The following is an 18,518-nucleotide window of genomic DNA, read 5'->3' as shown; positions in this document are numbered from 1 at the left end:
GTAACTCTCAAGAACAGACAAATGACAAGTTTCCTCGTAAGTTTAAAAAATGGTTAAACGTTAATTATTCAACATCCAAAATGTGTTTGCAATCACACCAACTCACACACACTCAAGAAAATATGATGATTACAAAAGTAGTAGCATGCACTTATATCCAAAGATTCACTGTCATACTTGCTTCTCCCAAGGTGAAGTCTTAAAACATTGCAGGCCTGTGATTTATTTTCAGTTCGTTGAAGAAATCTGTCCAATTAAAGAAAATGGATATGCAGTTGTTCAATGCTTGCAATAGCAATCTTACATCACTCAGTTGAGGTCCAATAACATAAACCTGGTTTGGTCCTTCACATATAAGTAAAAGCTAGCCTGAATTCAGTGCCTGCTCATGGATATTAGGCATCCTGGGCGGGATTCTCTGATCCTGAGGCTAAGTGTTGAAGCCATCGTAAACGCCATCGCATTTTGCGGCGGCATCAACAGGCCCCCAGGAGCAGCGGTCCTGAGCCCTACAGGGGGCCAACACACCACTGAGCGACTCACGCAGCTCCAGCTGCCGATCGTGGCGTTAAACGGACGCCACGGGTCTGCACACTGCGATCGGTGCGAACTCGCGCATGCGCACTAGCTTCCTTCTCCACCGACCGCGGGCCAGGCAACGGTGAAAGCCCCTCCCCCCGGGGTCGAATCCCCACCAGGCTGCCCCCCGCAGGGTGGACGCCAAGGTCATGCCGGGTAAGGCCACATGTGAACGGCCCCGACGGGACTCGGGCTATCTTGGCGGCCACTCGGCCCATCCTGGACGGAGAATCGCCGGGAGGGCAGCGTAGAGTGGCACCCGACCGGTGCCACACCGACCATGCCAGCGCCAATGGCACCGATTCTCCGGTGACCAGAGAATCGGCAGACCGGCATCAGGGCAACGTCTCATGAATTACGCCCGGCCCGGCGATTCTCCGACAACCCACCGCCAGCGATGCCTACCTGCGCGACCTGAAAGCTCCAGCATGAGAATGTAACTTCCAGGCTGTGACAGCCTCCCAGCACATGGAACTTGCCGTCCGAGATGTGTATGTTGCAGGGGTCCGGCCCAATTATGTGCGCCAGCGTCTCCTCGAAAAAGGGGCCCAGAACCTGGTGGACACGGTAACGCTAGTGACCTCGTTACAGGTCGCTTTTCAAAGCCTAAACTCGTTCCCAGCCGACAACACGACCCCATCGTGGACTCCCGACCAGAGACTACCCCAGGCCTGCACCGTGCAGCCACCAGCCCACCACGGAGGGCTATCGTGCCACTTTTGCGGCCAGCCCCAACACCCACGGCAGCACTGCCCGGCCCGGAACGTGACCTGCAGCAGCTGTGGGCAGAAAGGACACTTTGCGAAGGTATGCCTGGCTAAAGCTAAAAACTCCAACTCGAACGCTAACCAGAACAATCGCCCCTCCAACTCACAGGACCGCAGACCCCGCAATGTGGCAGCATGTCTGCCGACTCCGCCTCCGCACGACATGTACGACTCATGGGGGCCGCCACCTTGGCAATCCTCCCCCACGCGGCCGGCCATGTGTGATTCATGGGGACCGCCATCTTGGATGCCATCTTCCTTGCCGCCCGCCACGTGCGATCAACGGGGGCCGCCATCTTGGCCATCACCCGAGAGACCACTCGACGACTACGGTCTCTGCGAACAGTCATCACGGGGCTGCTCCAGCACCGCTGACCACGCCACCGACTACCCGCAGCTCAGCGCAGTCACTTTGGACCAGTCGCGGCCTAAGCACCTCAGAAGCTCCATGATGTCCATTCAAGTCAACGGATACAAGATACCATGCCTCTTCGACTCCGGGAGCACCTAGAGCTTCGTTCACCCAGACCTGGTAAGACGCTGCTCGCTGCCCGATATTTCCAACTATCTCCCTCGCCTCTGGGTCGCACTCTGTCCAGATACAAGGGCGCACTATTACAAAACTAACGATACAGGGTGCCAACTACTCCAACTTCCAATTGTATGTACTCCCAGACCTCTGCGCCCCTCTCCTACTCGGACTCGATTTCCAGTGTAACCTCAGGAGCCTAACACTCAGCTTCGGCGGACCCCTTCCCCCTCTCACTATATGCAGTATAGCAACACTAAAAATCGACACCCCTCCACTCGTCGCTAATCGCACCGCTAACTGCAAACCAGTGGCCACTCGCAGCAGGAGGTATAGCCTGCAGGACAGAGTATTTATTAGAGCCGAAGTCCAGCGGCTCCTACGTGAGGGCATCATAGAGACCAGTAATAGCCCCTGGAGAGCTCAGGTGGTGGTCGTCAAGACCGGAGAAAAGTTCCGGATGGTGGTTGATTACAGCCAGACCATTAACCGGTTCACGCACCTCGATGCGTACCCTCGCCCCGTATTGCAGACATGGTAAATCAGATCGCCCAGTACCACATCTTCTCCACGGTGGATCTGAAGTCTGTATACCACCAGCTCCCAATCCGCCCGGAGGACTGCCACTACACGGTGTTCGAGGCAGATGGCCACCTTTTCCATTTCCTCCGGGTTCCCTTTGGCGTCACGAATGGGGTCTCGGTGTTCCAACGAGCAATGGACCGAATGCTGGACCAGTACGGGCTGCGGGCCACGTTTCCGTACTTGGATAACGTCACCATCTGCGGCCATGACCAGCAGGACCATGACGCCAACCTCCACCGATTTCTCCAAACCGCCCAAAAACTCAACCTCACATACAACAAGGAGAAATGCGTTTTCTGCACAACCAGGCTAGCCATCCTCAGCTACGTCATGGAAAACGGGGTCCTAGGACCCGACCCTGACTGTATGCAACTCACTCTTACAACTCATTCTCCCCCACTGTTCCAAGGCCCTCCAGAGGTGCCTCGGATTTTTCTCCTACTATGCCCAGTGGGTCCCCCAGTATGCGGACAAAGCCCGCCCACTATTTAAGACTACACTCTTCCCACTGTCAGCCGAGGCCCGCCAGGCCTTCAACTGCATTAAGGAGGACATCGCCAAAGCAGCCATGCGGGCGGTGGATGAATCCGTCCCATTTAAGGTGGAGAGCGACGCCTCAGAGGTCGCTCGCGCTGCCACTCTGAACCAGGCAGGCAGGCCAGTAGTGTTCTTTTCCCGAACCCTCTCCGCTTCGGAACTTCGACACTCCTCAGTCGAAATGGAAGCCCAAGCCATTGTGGAAGCCATACGGCACTGGAGGCACTACCTCGCAGGTAGGAGGTTTACCCTCATCACCGACCAGAGATCGGTTGCCTTTATGTTCGATAACTCGCAATGGGGCAAAATTAAAAATGACAATCTTGAGGTGGGGGATCGAACTCTCCACCTATAATTATGATATCGTATACCGTCCGGGGAAGCTCAAAGAGCCCCCAGATGCCTTGTCCCGCGGCACATGCGCCAGCATGCAAGACGACCGACTACAGGCGATCCACAATGACCTCTGCCACCCGGGGGTTACCCGGCTCGCCCACTACATCAAGGCCCGCAATCTGCCTTTCTCCACCGAGGAGGTTAAAGCCGTCACCAGGAATTGCCCGATCTGCATGGAGTGTAAACCACACTTCTATAGACCAGACAAGGCCCACCTAGTAAAGGCATCCCGGGCCTTTGAACGACTGAGTATTGATTTCAAAGGGCCCCTCCCCTCGACCAACCGTAATATTTATTTTCTTAACATCGTAGATGAATTCTCTCGCTTCCCATTTGCCATCCCGTGCCCCGATATGACCTCCCATACAGTCATCAGAGCCCTGCACAGTGTCTTCACCCTGTTCAGTTTCCCCAGCTACGTCCACAGTGACAGGGGCACATCCTTCATGAGCGACGAGCTGCGTCAGTACCTGCTCGACAAGGGCATCGCCTCGAGCAGGACTACCAGCTATAACCCCAGGGGGAACGGCAGGTGGAGAGGGAGGACGTGACAGGTCTGGAAGACCGTCCTACTGACCCTACGGTCCAGGAATCTCTCGACCACCCACTGGCAGGAGGTCCTCCTCGACGCGCTCCATGCAATTAGGTCCCTCCTGTGCATGGCCACAAATCAGACTCCTCACGAGCGATTATTTGTTTTCTCTAGGGGCACTACCACGGAGGCCTCGCTTCCATCCTGGTTGAGGACACCGGGCCCTGTCCTCCTTCAGAAACACGTCCGGGCACATAAAACAGACCCCCTGGTAGAAAGGGTCCTGCTCCTGCACTCAAACCCCCACTACACGTTTGTCGAGCACCCCGACGGCCGACAGGACACCGTTTCCCTCCGGGACCTGGCACCTGCAGGATCTACCACTACTACTACCACTACCGCCGAGGTACCCCTCACACTACACCCCACCCGATCCCCCACGACCTGTGCCCCGGCACCAACAGGTTTCCTGCGCCCCCTTTCACCCATCACACCAGTCAGGAACGAAGCTCTGGAAGGACCACCCCTGGAGTCCACCCTCGGATTCACACCGAGCATCTGCACACAGCCATCCGAAGGGCTGCAACTCCGGTGCTCCGTTGGTCCCAACAAACGATTCGAGCACCGGACCGACTAAACTTATAGACCCGTCACCCCCGCCGGACTTGATTTTTTAACAGGGGGTGAATGTGGTGAATGTATAATATTAATTCACACTGTATATCACTGTGTCCCTGTGGGCTCCATCTGTGAACTGTTGCACGGCTCTGCCCGCAGGGGGAAATGAGGAGCATGTACAGGGCTCCGCCCATGGCTCCGCCCATGGCTCCACCCACATCCAGAAGTATAAAGTACTGCGGTCTTGCGAGCCTGCCTTCAGTTCAGCTAGTCGTAGGCAGGCTCAGTTGTAAGTCGATTAAAGCCACCGTTTACTTCTACTCATGTCTTTGAGTGAATTGATGGTCGCATCAATGCCGTGAGGCAGCAGGGCTCACCACCGTGGCCACCGACTCACAACTGGGGCGGGTTCTCCACGCCGGAATCGCGCCCACCGCGGGGATGGAGAATAGCCGTTCACGCTGGAAATCTGGCACGACGGCGCTTCTGCGATTCTCTGTGGACCCGCCAGGCCCGCGCGTGCGGTCGACACGGCGCCGGGCCGAGTGCTGTTGGAACAGGCCCCATCGGCGATTCTCCGCGTTCGACTGGCCGAATTCCTGCCGCCGTGGTTTACATATGGTACCGCCCGGCGGGAGCTGGGACCTGCGGCCGCAGTGGCAGTCCTAGTGGGGAGCTGGGGGTATCTGACTCTGGGGGGGGGCCTTCAGCAGTGGCCAGGCCCGTGATCGGGGGCCACTGATCAGTGGGACACGCCCATTGGGAGGGACCTACCTTCCTCTGCGCGGGCCCGCTGTGTGGCTCTGCCATGTAGGCGTCGCCCTCACCGAAGTGGGCTGCTGCGCGCATGCGCGAACCTACTTGCGGCCACCGTGCGCATGCACGGCTGCGCGGTCTGGCTAGCAGGGCCCCGCCGGCAGCCAGAGCTGCGGGACACACGCTGGGGCTCTGCAAGCCCCCTGGAAAACGGAGAATCACCCGGACCTTCGAGGAAAAAGTCCGGAGTGATTCTTGCCCGTTTTCCGGCGGGCGTTGGGACTTAGTCCCCAGAAGGGAGAATCCCACCCCCAGTCTCTGATGATTTGACCATGTTAAACAAAAGGGTCCAGGTTTCATCCCTTCCAATATTATCATGATAGAACATGTTTTTTTCACATTCGTTCCTTGGGATTGGGCACTGCTGCCAAAATGCCTGCAATTCTGTTGTTAATCAGTTTTTAAAAATATTTGAGGAAGGGCAGTCACAGGAAAGACCTGTTACATTTTAATGACCTCTCAATAAGATGTACTGAAAATTCATTTGCATTTTAATGACTTCTCCAGACATGAAGATTTGCCCTAGGGCCTTGTGTAGTTCCATGTATATGGACAGGAAAGAAAAAGATCACCTAACCTCTCGACTCCAATTTGTTTTAAAAATAGAGTATCCATTCTCCATCAATCTATGAGTCCATGTTGTGTGAGTGTGATAAAATGCTCTTATTTACATGTTACGTTTATGACATGTTCCTATAGCATAGCTTCCTGATTGGACTGCCAATGCTGAACCATCATTCTGTATTTCATCGGCCTGGATTCTGCTTTGAGAATAACGGTGAAGCTAATAGCGAGCGCTCGCTGTTCTTTATGGAGTAAATGGAACAGCATTGCCGGAGTATGCACATGTGAAGTTAAACACAGAAATGTGGTACGGGTTACCTTTCTTCTTCCACAGACTGTGTAGTAATAGTACTGCACCAATCGACTCAGCCGGCAATCAATGTAACGGCATGCTGTGTTCTACCTACCCACCGGTTACCCACAAAACATGATAGAAACATTTTAGGGCTGGTTCTTTCCGGTGTCAGTGAAATTTTAACAGTGCGATATGTCATAATTATTCTAAAGAACCTCCCTGGGCCTGAAAGTATAATTTTACCAGTCTGAGGTTTGACTACTTGAGAATTCAGTTATTGTTGGAAATCTTTAAACATTGTCTTTTCTTCGCCTGATTTGTTTGTTCTTTCTTAACTTTTTTCTTCCTTCCCCAATCTTTTGTAAAAATGTTTTTATTCTCCACTTTCACATTTTCCTTCAAAATTTACACCCCTCCCACAGACAGTAAACGGTAACTGATGGAACCATCAATTCAGCGAACACGTGTAGTTGGATCTGAACAGAGGCTTTAATACACTTACAATAGAGCCAGCCTATTCGTCGTTGAACTTCAGGTGAAATGGCAGGCTGGCTCTAAGGCACTGATCTTTATACATCGGTCCCAGGGGGAGGAGTCCTGGGCGGAGACAAGGGAGGAGCCCAGTACAAACTCTTGAGTACTCCCCCTGGTGGTCGGATAGTGCAACTGCACTTACAATGGGTAGATAACGAACATATATACATGGAGTGATATTGGCAACTATATATAGTGTGAATCACATTCACCACAGTAACAAATACAAAATCAATCCCCTTAGCAATAACAACGATCCCATCCTCCCACCACACCAAACAACGGCCCACCTATCAATATATGCATCCAATAAAACAAACCTTCCCACGGTGGAAACAAAAGACAAAGGAGAAAAAGAAAAAGGAGTCCGGGACCGCGCTTGGTCACCATAGAGTCCACTCCCCACCCACCCCCCCAACACTCAACACCATCCAACCTCTGAAAGAGTACCGTACATGATACCCAAGAGTTGTAAACAGCCCCCCTCCTCTCCAACTCCTCCCGTCCACTACCTCTTGTAAAAACTCCCCCCCCCCAACCTCGGTTCCTTCCCCCCAACTTTCCACCCCGGCTAGACCACTCGGACCCTGTTCCGCCAGGCTCTGATGGCCGCAGCCCCTCCCCCCCACCTCACTCCCGTTCACTGGCCGGCTTAAACCGGCCAGCGTGGAGCCCCCCGCCCAGGGTCCCTTTCCCCCTTGCCCGGCCCTAGGAAAGCCCAGAAATCCCCTTTTAGCACACACACCCCGCATATCCACCTAACCCCCAAAGAGCCCTCACTTCGAGTGAAAGTCCCATCACTTCCCTTGTCCAACTATATACAACATTGGCTCCTTTAGCCCATACACCCGCACACAGTGAAACAAAAAAGAAGAAAATACAGTCATGAGGTTACATCGGCACATGGCCATTTCTCAATTTCTCAGTTCTGCCACAGTCCCTCTGCCTTTGCAAACTCCTCCGCTGCTTCCGCCGTTCCAAAATAAGAGTCCTTGAGCTTGTAAGTCATTCTCAGCTTCGCTGGATATACAATGCCGCACTGCACCTTACTAATGTACAGTGCCCTCTTCACCCGGCTGAAAGCAGCCCGCCTCCTCGCCAGCTCCACCGTAAAGTCCTGGTATACACGTATACCAGCTCCAGCCCACTGCACCACCCACTTCTGCTTGGCCCAGCACAGGACCTTCTCCTTCACACTGTACCTACGGAAGCACAGAGTCACTACCCTTGGCGGCTCACTCGCCTTTGGTACAGGCCTCCACGACCAATGAGCCTGATCCAGTTCATACCGGGAGGGATCCTCCCCCTCCCCCAATAGTTTCGCCAGCATCGCGGCAAAATACTCAGTCAGCCTCGGCCCTTCAACTCCTTCAGGCAGCCCCACAATCCACAAATTTTGTCACCTGGATCTGTTTTCCAGGTCTTCCATTTTTTCTCGCAGATCCTTGTTAATCTCCATCACCTTCCGCATCTCCTTCCCCATCGAGGTAAGTTGATCACCGTGCTGCAATAATGTCTCCTCCACTTCCCTCAGCGCCTCCCCTTGTTCCCGCACCTCCGCCACTGTGCTCGCCACCGCCATCATCACCGGGGAAATCGCCTCCTCCACTAGCGCACTCAAAACCTCCCTCATCTCCTTCCTCATTGTCTCCATGTATTTTGTAAACTGCCTTTCGAATTCCGCAGACAACACCTTAGTTATTTCTTCAGCCATAAGCAATGCGGCCTCCCCTGGTGCTCCAGCCTCCATTTTCCTTGGTGATCCCGCGGTGACCTTTCCACTCCCTGACGGACCTTCAGTTGTTTTTTTTTAACGGCTGTTTTTTTGCTCACCCTCGACATTTTCCTTTACTGTGCCTTCACTATGCCTCCTCTGCGCCTTCTCCCTGCTTTTGCCGCCTCCGTGGACCCTGGGATCAGGCTTAAAGCCCAGAAAATGCCATTCCTGAACAGGAGCCCTCCATTGCGCGGCTGCCTCCCGCCCGCCGACACCGGAAGTCCTTTCTTCCCCAATCTTAATTAGCTTCCAATACCTGACTTAAATCTACATTGTGCTTCCTGGTTTAGATGCTGTGTGTGAGGATTCTTCAATCTGATCGATTGAAGAACCACCCTTTTGTTTGGCCCCTTTACAGATGCCCCAGATCCCCTGTAGACGGTGCTGTGTTAGATTAAGCATCCGATAACAGAAAGTCTCAAAAGCCTTTTGGGCAGCTGCCCGAAATGAAAAGTGAGTGCTGTCCCTTTACTGCTGATCGTAAAATACGGGCCATAATTGTTTTCCTTCACGAATCACACAAAATGTTTTCTGAAAAGTCTGCCAATTTCTCCCATCACTGTAACTGATATTTCTATTATCAAAAACAAAGTCTTAAGCAAAATATTAAAATTCCATTTAAAAAGTTTGCCTTTCACAATGTGAGTAATATTATCCACTGAATTAAAGTATTTAATTGTTCCTTGGATGCCAACTTTGGACTTTGTTGCCTTGAGCTGAATACAGATTGTGGACTAAGCTCAGTTTTCTCAGCTGTACCAACAGCATTCAGTCAACTGAATGGCTAAACATTTCTTTATAGCCTCTATTGTTCCTCCTCCATTGTTTTTAAACTTATTTGGAGAGAAACTAGAAAGCAGATGTAACAGTTTTATTACAGATTGTATTCAGAATTCTTTTCCTAAGTAAAGATGTCTGTGTAAGAAAGAACCTTGGTTTAATGACTTATCCAAAGAATGACACCAGTGACGATGCTCCTTCAATCCTGTACCAGAATCATAATTTAGATTGTGTGTTCAATCCAAATTGGGCTTGAACCCAGAGGTGAGAGGGATGTCTTTGAGCCATGCTGAAAATTGTAGAGACTTAACTGCTGCAACAGCTGAGATTAGATAACTCTGTACAGAATGGGGATAGAGCCGAGGATTGTTGAGTTCCGTCAAGTTCACAATTGTAACATGGCAGAGATCTCACTTTTAATAACAATTGCTTTGAATTGTAGGAGCGATCCATCAAAATTAGATGCGTTTATCATGGACAAGGCTCTGCTGGATTACGAGGTGTCCATTGATGCTGAATGCAAGCTGATAACAGTGGGGAAGCCATTTGCCATCGAAGGTAAGATGCTACTGTTTTGGGATGTATGCAAGGCAGCCAGTAACTTAGAAAATTGAATGGTGCACTTTGTCACATTCTGAGCTCTTATAGAATTAGAGTCAGATGCAGGAATCTTTCTCAACAATATTTTAGTCATATCCTTTCTAGGAGCTGTAATAGCTTTCAACTGGGCCCGAAAATGTACAAATCCCTCCAATTCAGTTTAGACATTCTCCGCCTGTCTTCACAGTGTTTCTGTATTTCCTTTGCATTATATTAGCAATACACATCATGATACCTAATCAGGATTTTCACAGTAACGTCATTGCAGTGTTAATGTTGGGCCTACTTATGACAATAATAAAGATTATTATTATCAAACAACCTGTAGACTCAATCACATAATCAGTAAGTACCTCTTCCACGATGGTACTGTTAGCTTGACTTTGTTGGGAACACTTGTTTCTCTGAGTCAGAATCCTGTGTGCTCAATCCATTTGCCAGAATTTCAGCATATAATTCATGCTGACACTTTAATATAGTACTGAAGGAGTGCAGCATTGTCAGAAATCCAGGGCGTGATTTTCCATCGCGCCAGCCTCGTTTTCCGGTGTGGTGTGTCCCAGCTGGCAGCAAGATCATCCGTTCCAGGAGCCGGTCAATGGGGTTTCCCATTGTGGCTATCCCACACCTTCGGGAAACCCATGAGTGTGGATGCGCTACCGACAAAGGGGAGGATCCGCCGACGGAGAATCCCGCAGTCATTCTTTGGGATGAGATTAATACTGAGGTCAATTCTGCCTGCTCAGGTGGATGTTAAGAACGCCAATGCACTATTTTCTTCACTAAAATTAAAACATGACACTGGAAATCTTTTATAATAATAATCTGTACTGTCACAAATAGGCATACGTTAACTCTGCAATCATGTTACTGTGCAAAGTCCCAGTCGCCACAGTCCAGCGCCTGTTCGGGTACAGAGAGAGAAAATTCAGAAGGCTAATCCACCTAACAGCATGTCTTTCAGGGACTTGAGGGAGGAAACCGGAGCACCCGGAGGAAACCCACACAGACACAGGGAGAACGTGCAGACTCCACACAGACAGTGACCCAAGCCGGGAATCGAACCTGGGACCCTGGAGCTGTGAAGCAACAGTGCTACCCACAGTGCTACCATCTGCAACACAAAACAGAAAGTGCTAGAAAAACACAGCCGATCTGGCACCATTTATGGAGAGGGAAACAGAGCTAATGTTTCAAGTCCAATTGTGACTTATATTGTTTTTATTATAGTAAATTCTCCCAGGTCAACATTCCTCCCTCATTCGGCTGCTAATTCAACAACTAAACAGATTGACCACTTCCTCATTGCCTAACCATTTAAAACATCACAGCTTACCAGCTTGCATTCTGAAGACCTGACATGCAGGTGCCATCCAGGGGCAGCACGGTAGCCTTGTGGATAGCACAATTGCTTCACAGCTCCAGGGTCCCAGGTTCGATTCCGGCTTGGGTCACTGTCTCTGTGGAGTCTGCACATCCTCCCTGTGTGTGCGTGGGTTTCCTCCGGGTGCTCCGGTTTCCTCCCACAGTCCAAAGATGTGCAGGTTAGGTGGATTGGCCATGATAAATTGCCCTTAGTGTCCAAAATTGCCCTTAGTGTTGGGTGGGGTTACTGGGTTATGGGGATAGGGTGGAGTTGTTGACCTTGGGTAGGGTGCTCTTTCCAAGAGCCGGTGCAGACTCGATGGGCCGAATGGCCTCCTTCTGCACTGTAAATTCTATGATCATAAATTGTTTGCTTTGAAATCTGATAAAGGGCTTCAGGTTTCTGAGAAGCCTCTCTTTGTTCTATTAGCTTCTTTGGGACTTACTGTTGCTGGTGAAGATTTAGACTAACATATTTTTTATTTTTACAGGGTATGGAATCGGTTTGCCCCATAACTTGGGGCTAAATTCTAACATTTCTGAATTGATCAGTCGCTACAAATCAGATGGATTCATGGATATGCTACATGACAAGTGGTACAAGGTGGTCCCATGTGGGAAAAGGACTTTTGAAGTGACACAGGTCAGCAACTCAAGCCCATTTGTTTCCAGCATTCTCTGATATAATTAGATTCAAAAATATTCACAAGATGGATCCTATTTACATACAATCAATAAATACCATCAGAGCCAACATTTTCCTTACTGCAGGACCTGTCTCCAGTTTGTTTCTTAAATGATTCATCTTCTCTATCTGAAGTCCATTCCAAGTTTCGAACACCCCGGTGGGGAAAAGTATCCTGACCTAGGTCCTTTTTACCCTTGATTAATTTTTAAAATAAATTTAGAGTGCCCAATTAATTTTTTCCAATTAAGGGGCAATTTAGCATGGTCAATCCATCGAGCCTGCACATCTTTGGGTTGTGGGGGCGAAACCCACGTAAACACGGGGAGAATGTGCAAACGCCACACGGACAGTGACCCAGGGCCTGGGACCTCAGCGCTGTGAGGCAACAGGGCTACCCTTCATTACTTTTTGAGCTGACTCTCCCCTTGTCCTGCTGTCCCTATTTGGTTTGAAGTCATTTTCGGGATCTATCTTTTCCGTTATTTTTTGTGTTGCACACACTTCATTGTGATCACCTCCCAGTCACCTCTGCAGTGAAAATTTGGATGAAATGTGTCAGCTCCTGTTCAATCAGGAGAATCACATTCTCTCTGTGCTGGAGGCTCTCAGCGGCGACTGTGCCTCTCGGATCACAAGAATTATGAATCTCCCACTGCATATCCTCCTGTAATGCTTCTCAGACCTGACGTTTGCTCCAGCACCCAACACACGGTGTCATGCAGACCCCTCCCTGTCATAATATACACACAGGTATATGATGGTGCAAGTGATTGACACACAGGATGACCAGTGAACACACAGAACACAGCAGCCAATCACCAGACAGGACACGACCACTATAAAGCCAGAGGGAATTAGTTTTCCCGCTCTCTGGGGATCCAGCCTCTGAGACAGTCAGAGCCCGTGAGCAGCAACTAGAACATACACCATGTGGTAGTCAGATAGTCTGGTCAGGTTAGCCTCAGGTCTCCAGTCAAGTCAGCATAGTGTCAACCCACAGTTAAAGTATGTATGATAGTTAAGAGTTCAATAAAATCGAGTTGCATTTCTTCAAGTGTTGGAAGCCTGTCTCTCTCACTGCTGCAGTAAACGCAGTCCTCGCAGACCCAGCTTACCCAACACATCATGGTACCAGTGAGTCATGCTCGAGTTTGACGGACCTACCTTGAGATAGTCTGCCTTTGACCAGCGATCAGCCATCCGGTAACATGGACAGCGTCCGTCCATCCCCCGCCGCTCTGCATCGCCGGCAACCTCGGTGCAAACTGGAAGATTTTCAAGCAGAAGTTCCAGCTATATCTTGAAGCCACCGACCTCGAAGCCGCATCGGATGCCAGGAAGATCGTTCTCTTCCTCTCTACAGCCGGGGACCACGCTATCCACATCTTTAGCTCCCTCACCTTTCCTGAAGGCGAGGACAAGACAAAGTTTAAAACAGTCCTGCTGAAGTTCGACAGCCACTGTGACATCGAAGTCAATGAGGGCTTTGAACGCTATGTGTTCCAGCAGAGGCTTCAGGGTAAGGATGAACCTTTTCAGTCCTTTTTAACCCATCTCCGTATCCTCGCGTAGTCCTGCAACTACGGCTCCACTTCCGACTCCATGATCCGCGACCAGATCATTTTCGGGGCCCACTCCGATCCCCTTCGCCAGCAGCTCCTTAAAGTTAAGCAGCTCACCCTTACCATCGCCATTGAAACCTGCGTCCTCCACGAGCACGCTAACAACCGGTACTCCCATATCAAGGCAGTAGAGACTGCGCAGCAAGGCCCCCACGATGCGGAGCGGGTGCAGGCCGTAAAACAGCTCCAGGGCCTGAGTCTGGATGAGGGCGGCCATATTGTGTGCTTTTCCCGGGCTCCTTGCGCATGCGCGCCACGACCAAGGGGACGGCGAGGCCGACAACTGAACTGCGCAGGTGAGCACATCGTTCAACCACACCGCGCATACATGGTGGTGCACGGAGCATCCTGACGTCAGCGCCATGACGTGTAACAACTGTGGCTCCGCCCATTTAAAGCGGCAATGTCCCGCGAAATCTCGACGCTGTCTCCAGTGTGGCAAACTTGGCCACGACGCAGCCCTTTGCAGATCTGCTCAACTGCCCAACACACAGCGATCCCAGACGCAGTGCAGGAACGTCCGGTCAGTACAGCAACCCATTGCAGACTCCGACTCCGACATGGTTCCAGATTCCGACACCGAGGGCCTCACATCCCCATTCCGGGTGGGCATCATCACCAAGCATACGCTACCTTCAGCAAAGAACGTGAAACCACTCCCAGTGATGAGCATTGATCCAGACGACGAGTGGTGTCTCAACCTTACGGTCAACAAGGCTCGCATACACTTCAGGTTGGACACCGGCGCTTCAGCGAACCTCATTTCAAAGTCTGACCTTGACACCATCCGCGTCAAGCTAAGCATTCTTCCACTGGCCTGCCAGCCCCTCGACTACAATGGCAATGCCATTGCTGCCTAGTGGCTCATGCCAGCTTGCTGTATCCCATCGTTCTTCAAAAGCAACCCTGCGTTTTGAAATTGTAGGATCCAACAGAGCTTCCCTGCTCGGTGCTCGGGCCTGCAAACTCCTGAATCTTGTGCAGCGGGTTCACACCATGTCATCCGCTGAGGCAACGGCCTCGCCAGATGTCAACTTCCAAGTGCAATGAGATAATATCATAGCACAATACCACTGCGTCTTCGAAGGTATGGGCACACTCCCTTACCGATACAAGATACTGCTGAAGCCGAATATCACACCTTTGGTTCATGCACCCCATCGGGTGCCGGCACCCCTTAAGGACCTCCTCAAGCAGCAGCTACAAGACCTCCAGGACCAGGGCATCATTTCTAAGGTCACGGAACCCACGGACTGGGTTAGCTCCATGGTTTGTGTAAAAAAAACGTCAGGGGAACTTCGCATTTGTATCGACCCCAAAGATGTGAACCGTAACATCATGAGGGAACACTACCCTATACTCAAACGAGAAGAGCTCACCTAGCGAAATGGCTCATGCCAAGTTTTTCATGCAGCTGGATGCCTCCAAGGGGTTTTGGCAAATTCAGCTGGATGCGTCCAGTTAAAAGCTGTGCACATTTCACACCCCGTTCAGTCACGACTGTTACAACCGAATGCCCTTTGGCATCACCTCCGCCTCGGAGGTGTTCCACCGCATAATGGAACAAATGATGGAGGACATCGAGGGGGTGCGAGTGTACATCGATGATATCATTATCTGGTCCACAACTCCTCAGGAGCACATTGATCGCCTCAAGCGAGTGTTCCACAGGATCCACGTGCATGGCCTCCGACTCAATAGAGACAAATGCTCGTTCGGTCAACCAGAATTCATCGCCCGCCACAGAGACTGAATTTATAGACTGAATCTTGCATTACCTTGTGATCCGTTTACACATCTGTACATATTGTTTCTTTCTAATTTGTTATCTGCCCTCTATCTGCACTAGACACCTTCCCATGTAAATACGTTAACACACTTTGTATATAGTCAGGCTCCTGTACACACACACTCACTATTTATTGACCTACACACATTTTTTTTAAAGTAAAAAAAAAAGGGAGGCGAGATGTCATAATATACAAAGGGGCAGCAGGGTAGCATGGTGGTTAGCATAAATGCTTCACAGCTCCAGGGTCCCAGGTTCGATTCCCGGCTGGGTCACTGTCTGTGTGGAGTCTGCACGTCCTCCCCCTGTGTGCGTGGGTTTCCTCCGGGTGCTCCGGTTTCCTCCCACAGTCCAAAGATGTGCGGGTTAGGTAGATTGGCCATGCTACATTGCCCGTAGTGTCCTAAAAAAAAAAAGTAAGGTTAATGGGGGGGGGGGGGGGGGGGGGGGGGGGGGTTGTTGGGTTACGGGTATAGGGTGGATACGTGGGTTTGAGTAGGGTGATCATGGCTCGGCACAACATTGAGGGCCGAAGGGCCTGTTCTGTGCTGTACTGTTCTATATACACACAGGTATATGATGGTGCACAGACAGATATTGATTGACACACAGGATGACCAGTGAACACACAGAACACAGCAGCCAATCACCAGACAGGACACGGCCACTATAAAGCCAGAGGGCACCAGTTTTCCCGCTCTCTTGGGATGCAGCCTCTGAGACAGTCAGAGCCCGTGAGCAGCAACCAGAATATACACCATGTGGCAGTAAGATAGTCTGGTCAGGTTAGCCTCAGGTCTCCAGTCAACTCAGCATAGTGTCAACCCACAGTTAAAGTATGTATGATAGTTAAGAGTTCAAAAAATTTAGTTGCATTTCTTCAAGTGTTGGAAGCCTGTCTCTCTCACTGCTGCAGTAAATGCAGTCCTCGCAGATCCAGCTTCCCTAGCTTTCCTCTGGGACTAAAATTTGAAATATGCTTTTTGCAGACGCTACAAATGGGGATCAAACATTTCTCAGGGCTCTTTGTTTTACTCTGCCTGGGTTTTGCTGGATCTTTGCTGACAACAGTTGGGGAGCAGATTGTCTACAGGCTGATCCTGCCAAGGATTAGGAAACGGAAGAGATTTAAGTATTGGCTCCACACAAGCCAGGTAAGACTTTTCAGATGTGCACTTTGACTATTCCAACTCAGATAATCAGATAGTGAATGATCGAACACTGTAGCTTATTCACTTGCAGGCTTTTATTTACAGAGATTCATGTTGCATACAATACTCCTCCAAAACCATACCCCTCATTCAGACCTATATCGATGCAATATGAGTGTTGGTGAATTCCCAATTACACATGTGAATACAGTCAAACATCCAATTGATATGCAATTTACACAGCCCAAGGTGAGGAAAGCAACGAACAAATAAGGGTGAATGCATTAAGGACAATATTGAAGCATGAACAGATGGTGTGTGAATCCCCATGTCATTCAATTGTGATTATAACCAGAAGGCACTGGGCAATGATCATCCTACGTTGCTCTATGTCTACTGCAAAGAGGCCATATAAAAGAAAGCTTGGGGATAGTTTGCTCACTTACCAATGTCTGATTATGTAACTTGGCCTACAGATCATGACTGTCCTCAGGCCCGAGGATCCACAGCATATGCTGAGCTAACTGATTCCAGCAAGGGTTGCACTATTAATCCCGGCATCTCTAGGGCAGGGAAGGGAAAGCCAGCTCCTGCTCCCAGTCAGTGTTGGCCAGGGAATGCAGGCACGTAGCTTTGGGGATAGCACAATCGCTTCACAGCTCCAGGGTCCTAGGTTCAATTCTGGCTTGGGTCACTGTCTGTGTGGAGTCTGCACATCCTCCCCGTGTGTGCGTGGGTTTCCTCCGGGTGCTCCGGTTTCCTCCCACAGTCCAAAGATGTGCAGGTTAGGTGAATTGGCCATGGTAAATTGCCCTTCGTGTCCAAAATTGCCCATAGTGTTGGGTGGGGATAGGGTGGAGGTGTTAACCTTGGGTAGGGTGCTCTTTCCAGGAGCCGGTGCAGACTCGATGGGCCAAATGGCCTCCTTCTGTACTGTAAATTCTATATCTGTGGTCATTGAGTCGGGCTTGGATCAGGCTTCTCTGTCATCTCCCCGCCGTTCCGACGTCCCACCCCCTCTCTGGCACGGGGACCTCGACTACAGGAGGGAACAAGATTTGAAAAGATATAAGATTTTTGTGGTTGCTGTTAGCTTTTCTTACTCAGTCAGTGATCTGATTGTTGATCCGTTGTGCGGGAAGATAACTCTGCAAGCGCAGCAAATACTATGGACTTATGTGACAAGAGATCATTTCTTTTTGTAGAAAATCCATCGTGTTTTAAATATGACCTTTGAAGATCAGAAAATTCAAAATGTGACGATAGATAAAAGGTAGGCTTTCATTGTTGATCTATAAATGATTAGATACATCTCTATCCTAAATTCAGCATTGCTCCTAGAAAAATATTAAATACACAGTTAATATAGATGTTAAATTGAAATCAAGTCTCCCCCCCCCCACCCCTCCCCCCACTGATTTGATATTTCTTACAGATGGGTTTCAAGCATGAAAGTTCCTCGATTCAGAATTCTGTAAACCAGAGATACTGAGAGAACTGAAATTGGTTTTATTGAAGAAAAGGCGAAAGGGAAACATGGTCCCTATCTTGGAGAGCTGGAGATGGTGTCAAAGCTAGGACCAAAGGAACAGGAGTAGGCCATTCAGCCCCTCGAGTCTGTTCCACCATTCAATCAGATCTTGGCTGATTTGTATCCAAGCTCCAACCACCTGCCCCTTGGCTCCACAATCCTTGACTAACAATAATCTATTGGTTTAGGTTTAAAATTATTAATTGACTTAGCATCTGCTGCTTTTTGGGTGACCAAGTGTTTCCTAACTTCTCTCCTGAATGGACGGACTCTGATTTTAAGGTTATGTTAAACTTGTTTCGGAACCCCCACTGGTGGAAAATGGTTCTCCCTATATACCCTAGGAATTCCTTTCATAATCCTATAACCTGAATCAAATCATCCTTTAACCTTCTATATTCCACAGAATACAAGTCCAGTTTATGTAATATCGCCTCACAGATTAACATTTGGGAGTCCTGGT

General features: G+C 50.0%; 1 protein-coding gene across 1 annotated transcript in view; it reads left to right on the top strand.

Moving 5' to 3' along the window:
* The window catches only part of grin3bb (glutamate receptor, ionotropic, N-methyl-D-aspartate 3Bb), a 94,571-nt gene that overhangs the window by 74,775 nt on the left and 1,278 nt on the right, over positions 1-18,518 (top strand). Inside the window, exons 5-8 of the mRNA XM_038778341.1 lie at positions 9,752-9,867; positions 11,766-11,917; positions 16,363-16,527; positions 17,730-17,797. Of these exons, the coding sequence (XP_038634269.1) occupies positions 9,752-9,867; positions 11,766-11,917; positions 16,363-16,527; positions 17,730-17,797 (501 nt within the window). The remainder of the gene's footprint in view (positions 1-9,751; positions 9,868-11,765; positions 11,918-16,362; positions 16,528-17,729; positions 17,798-18,518) is intronic.

Source organism: Scyliorhinus canicula, chromosome 18, assembly GCF_902713615.1.
Source record: "Scyliorhinus canicula chromosome 18, sScyCan1.1, whole genome shotgun sequence".
NCBI lineage: Eukaryota > Metazoa > Chordata > Chondrichthyes > Carcharhiniformes > Scyliorhinidae > Scyliorhinus > Scyliorhinus canicula.
The sequence above is the reverse complement of the archived record's forward strand: the minus strand, read 5'-3'. Positions and strand labels throughout refer to the sequence as shown.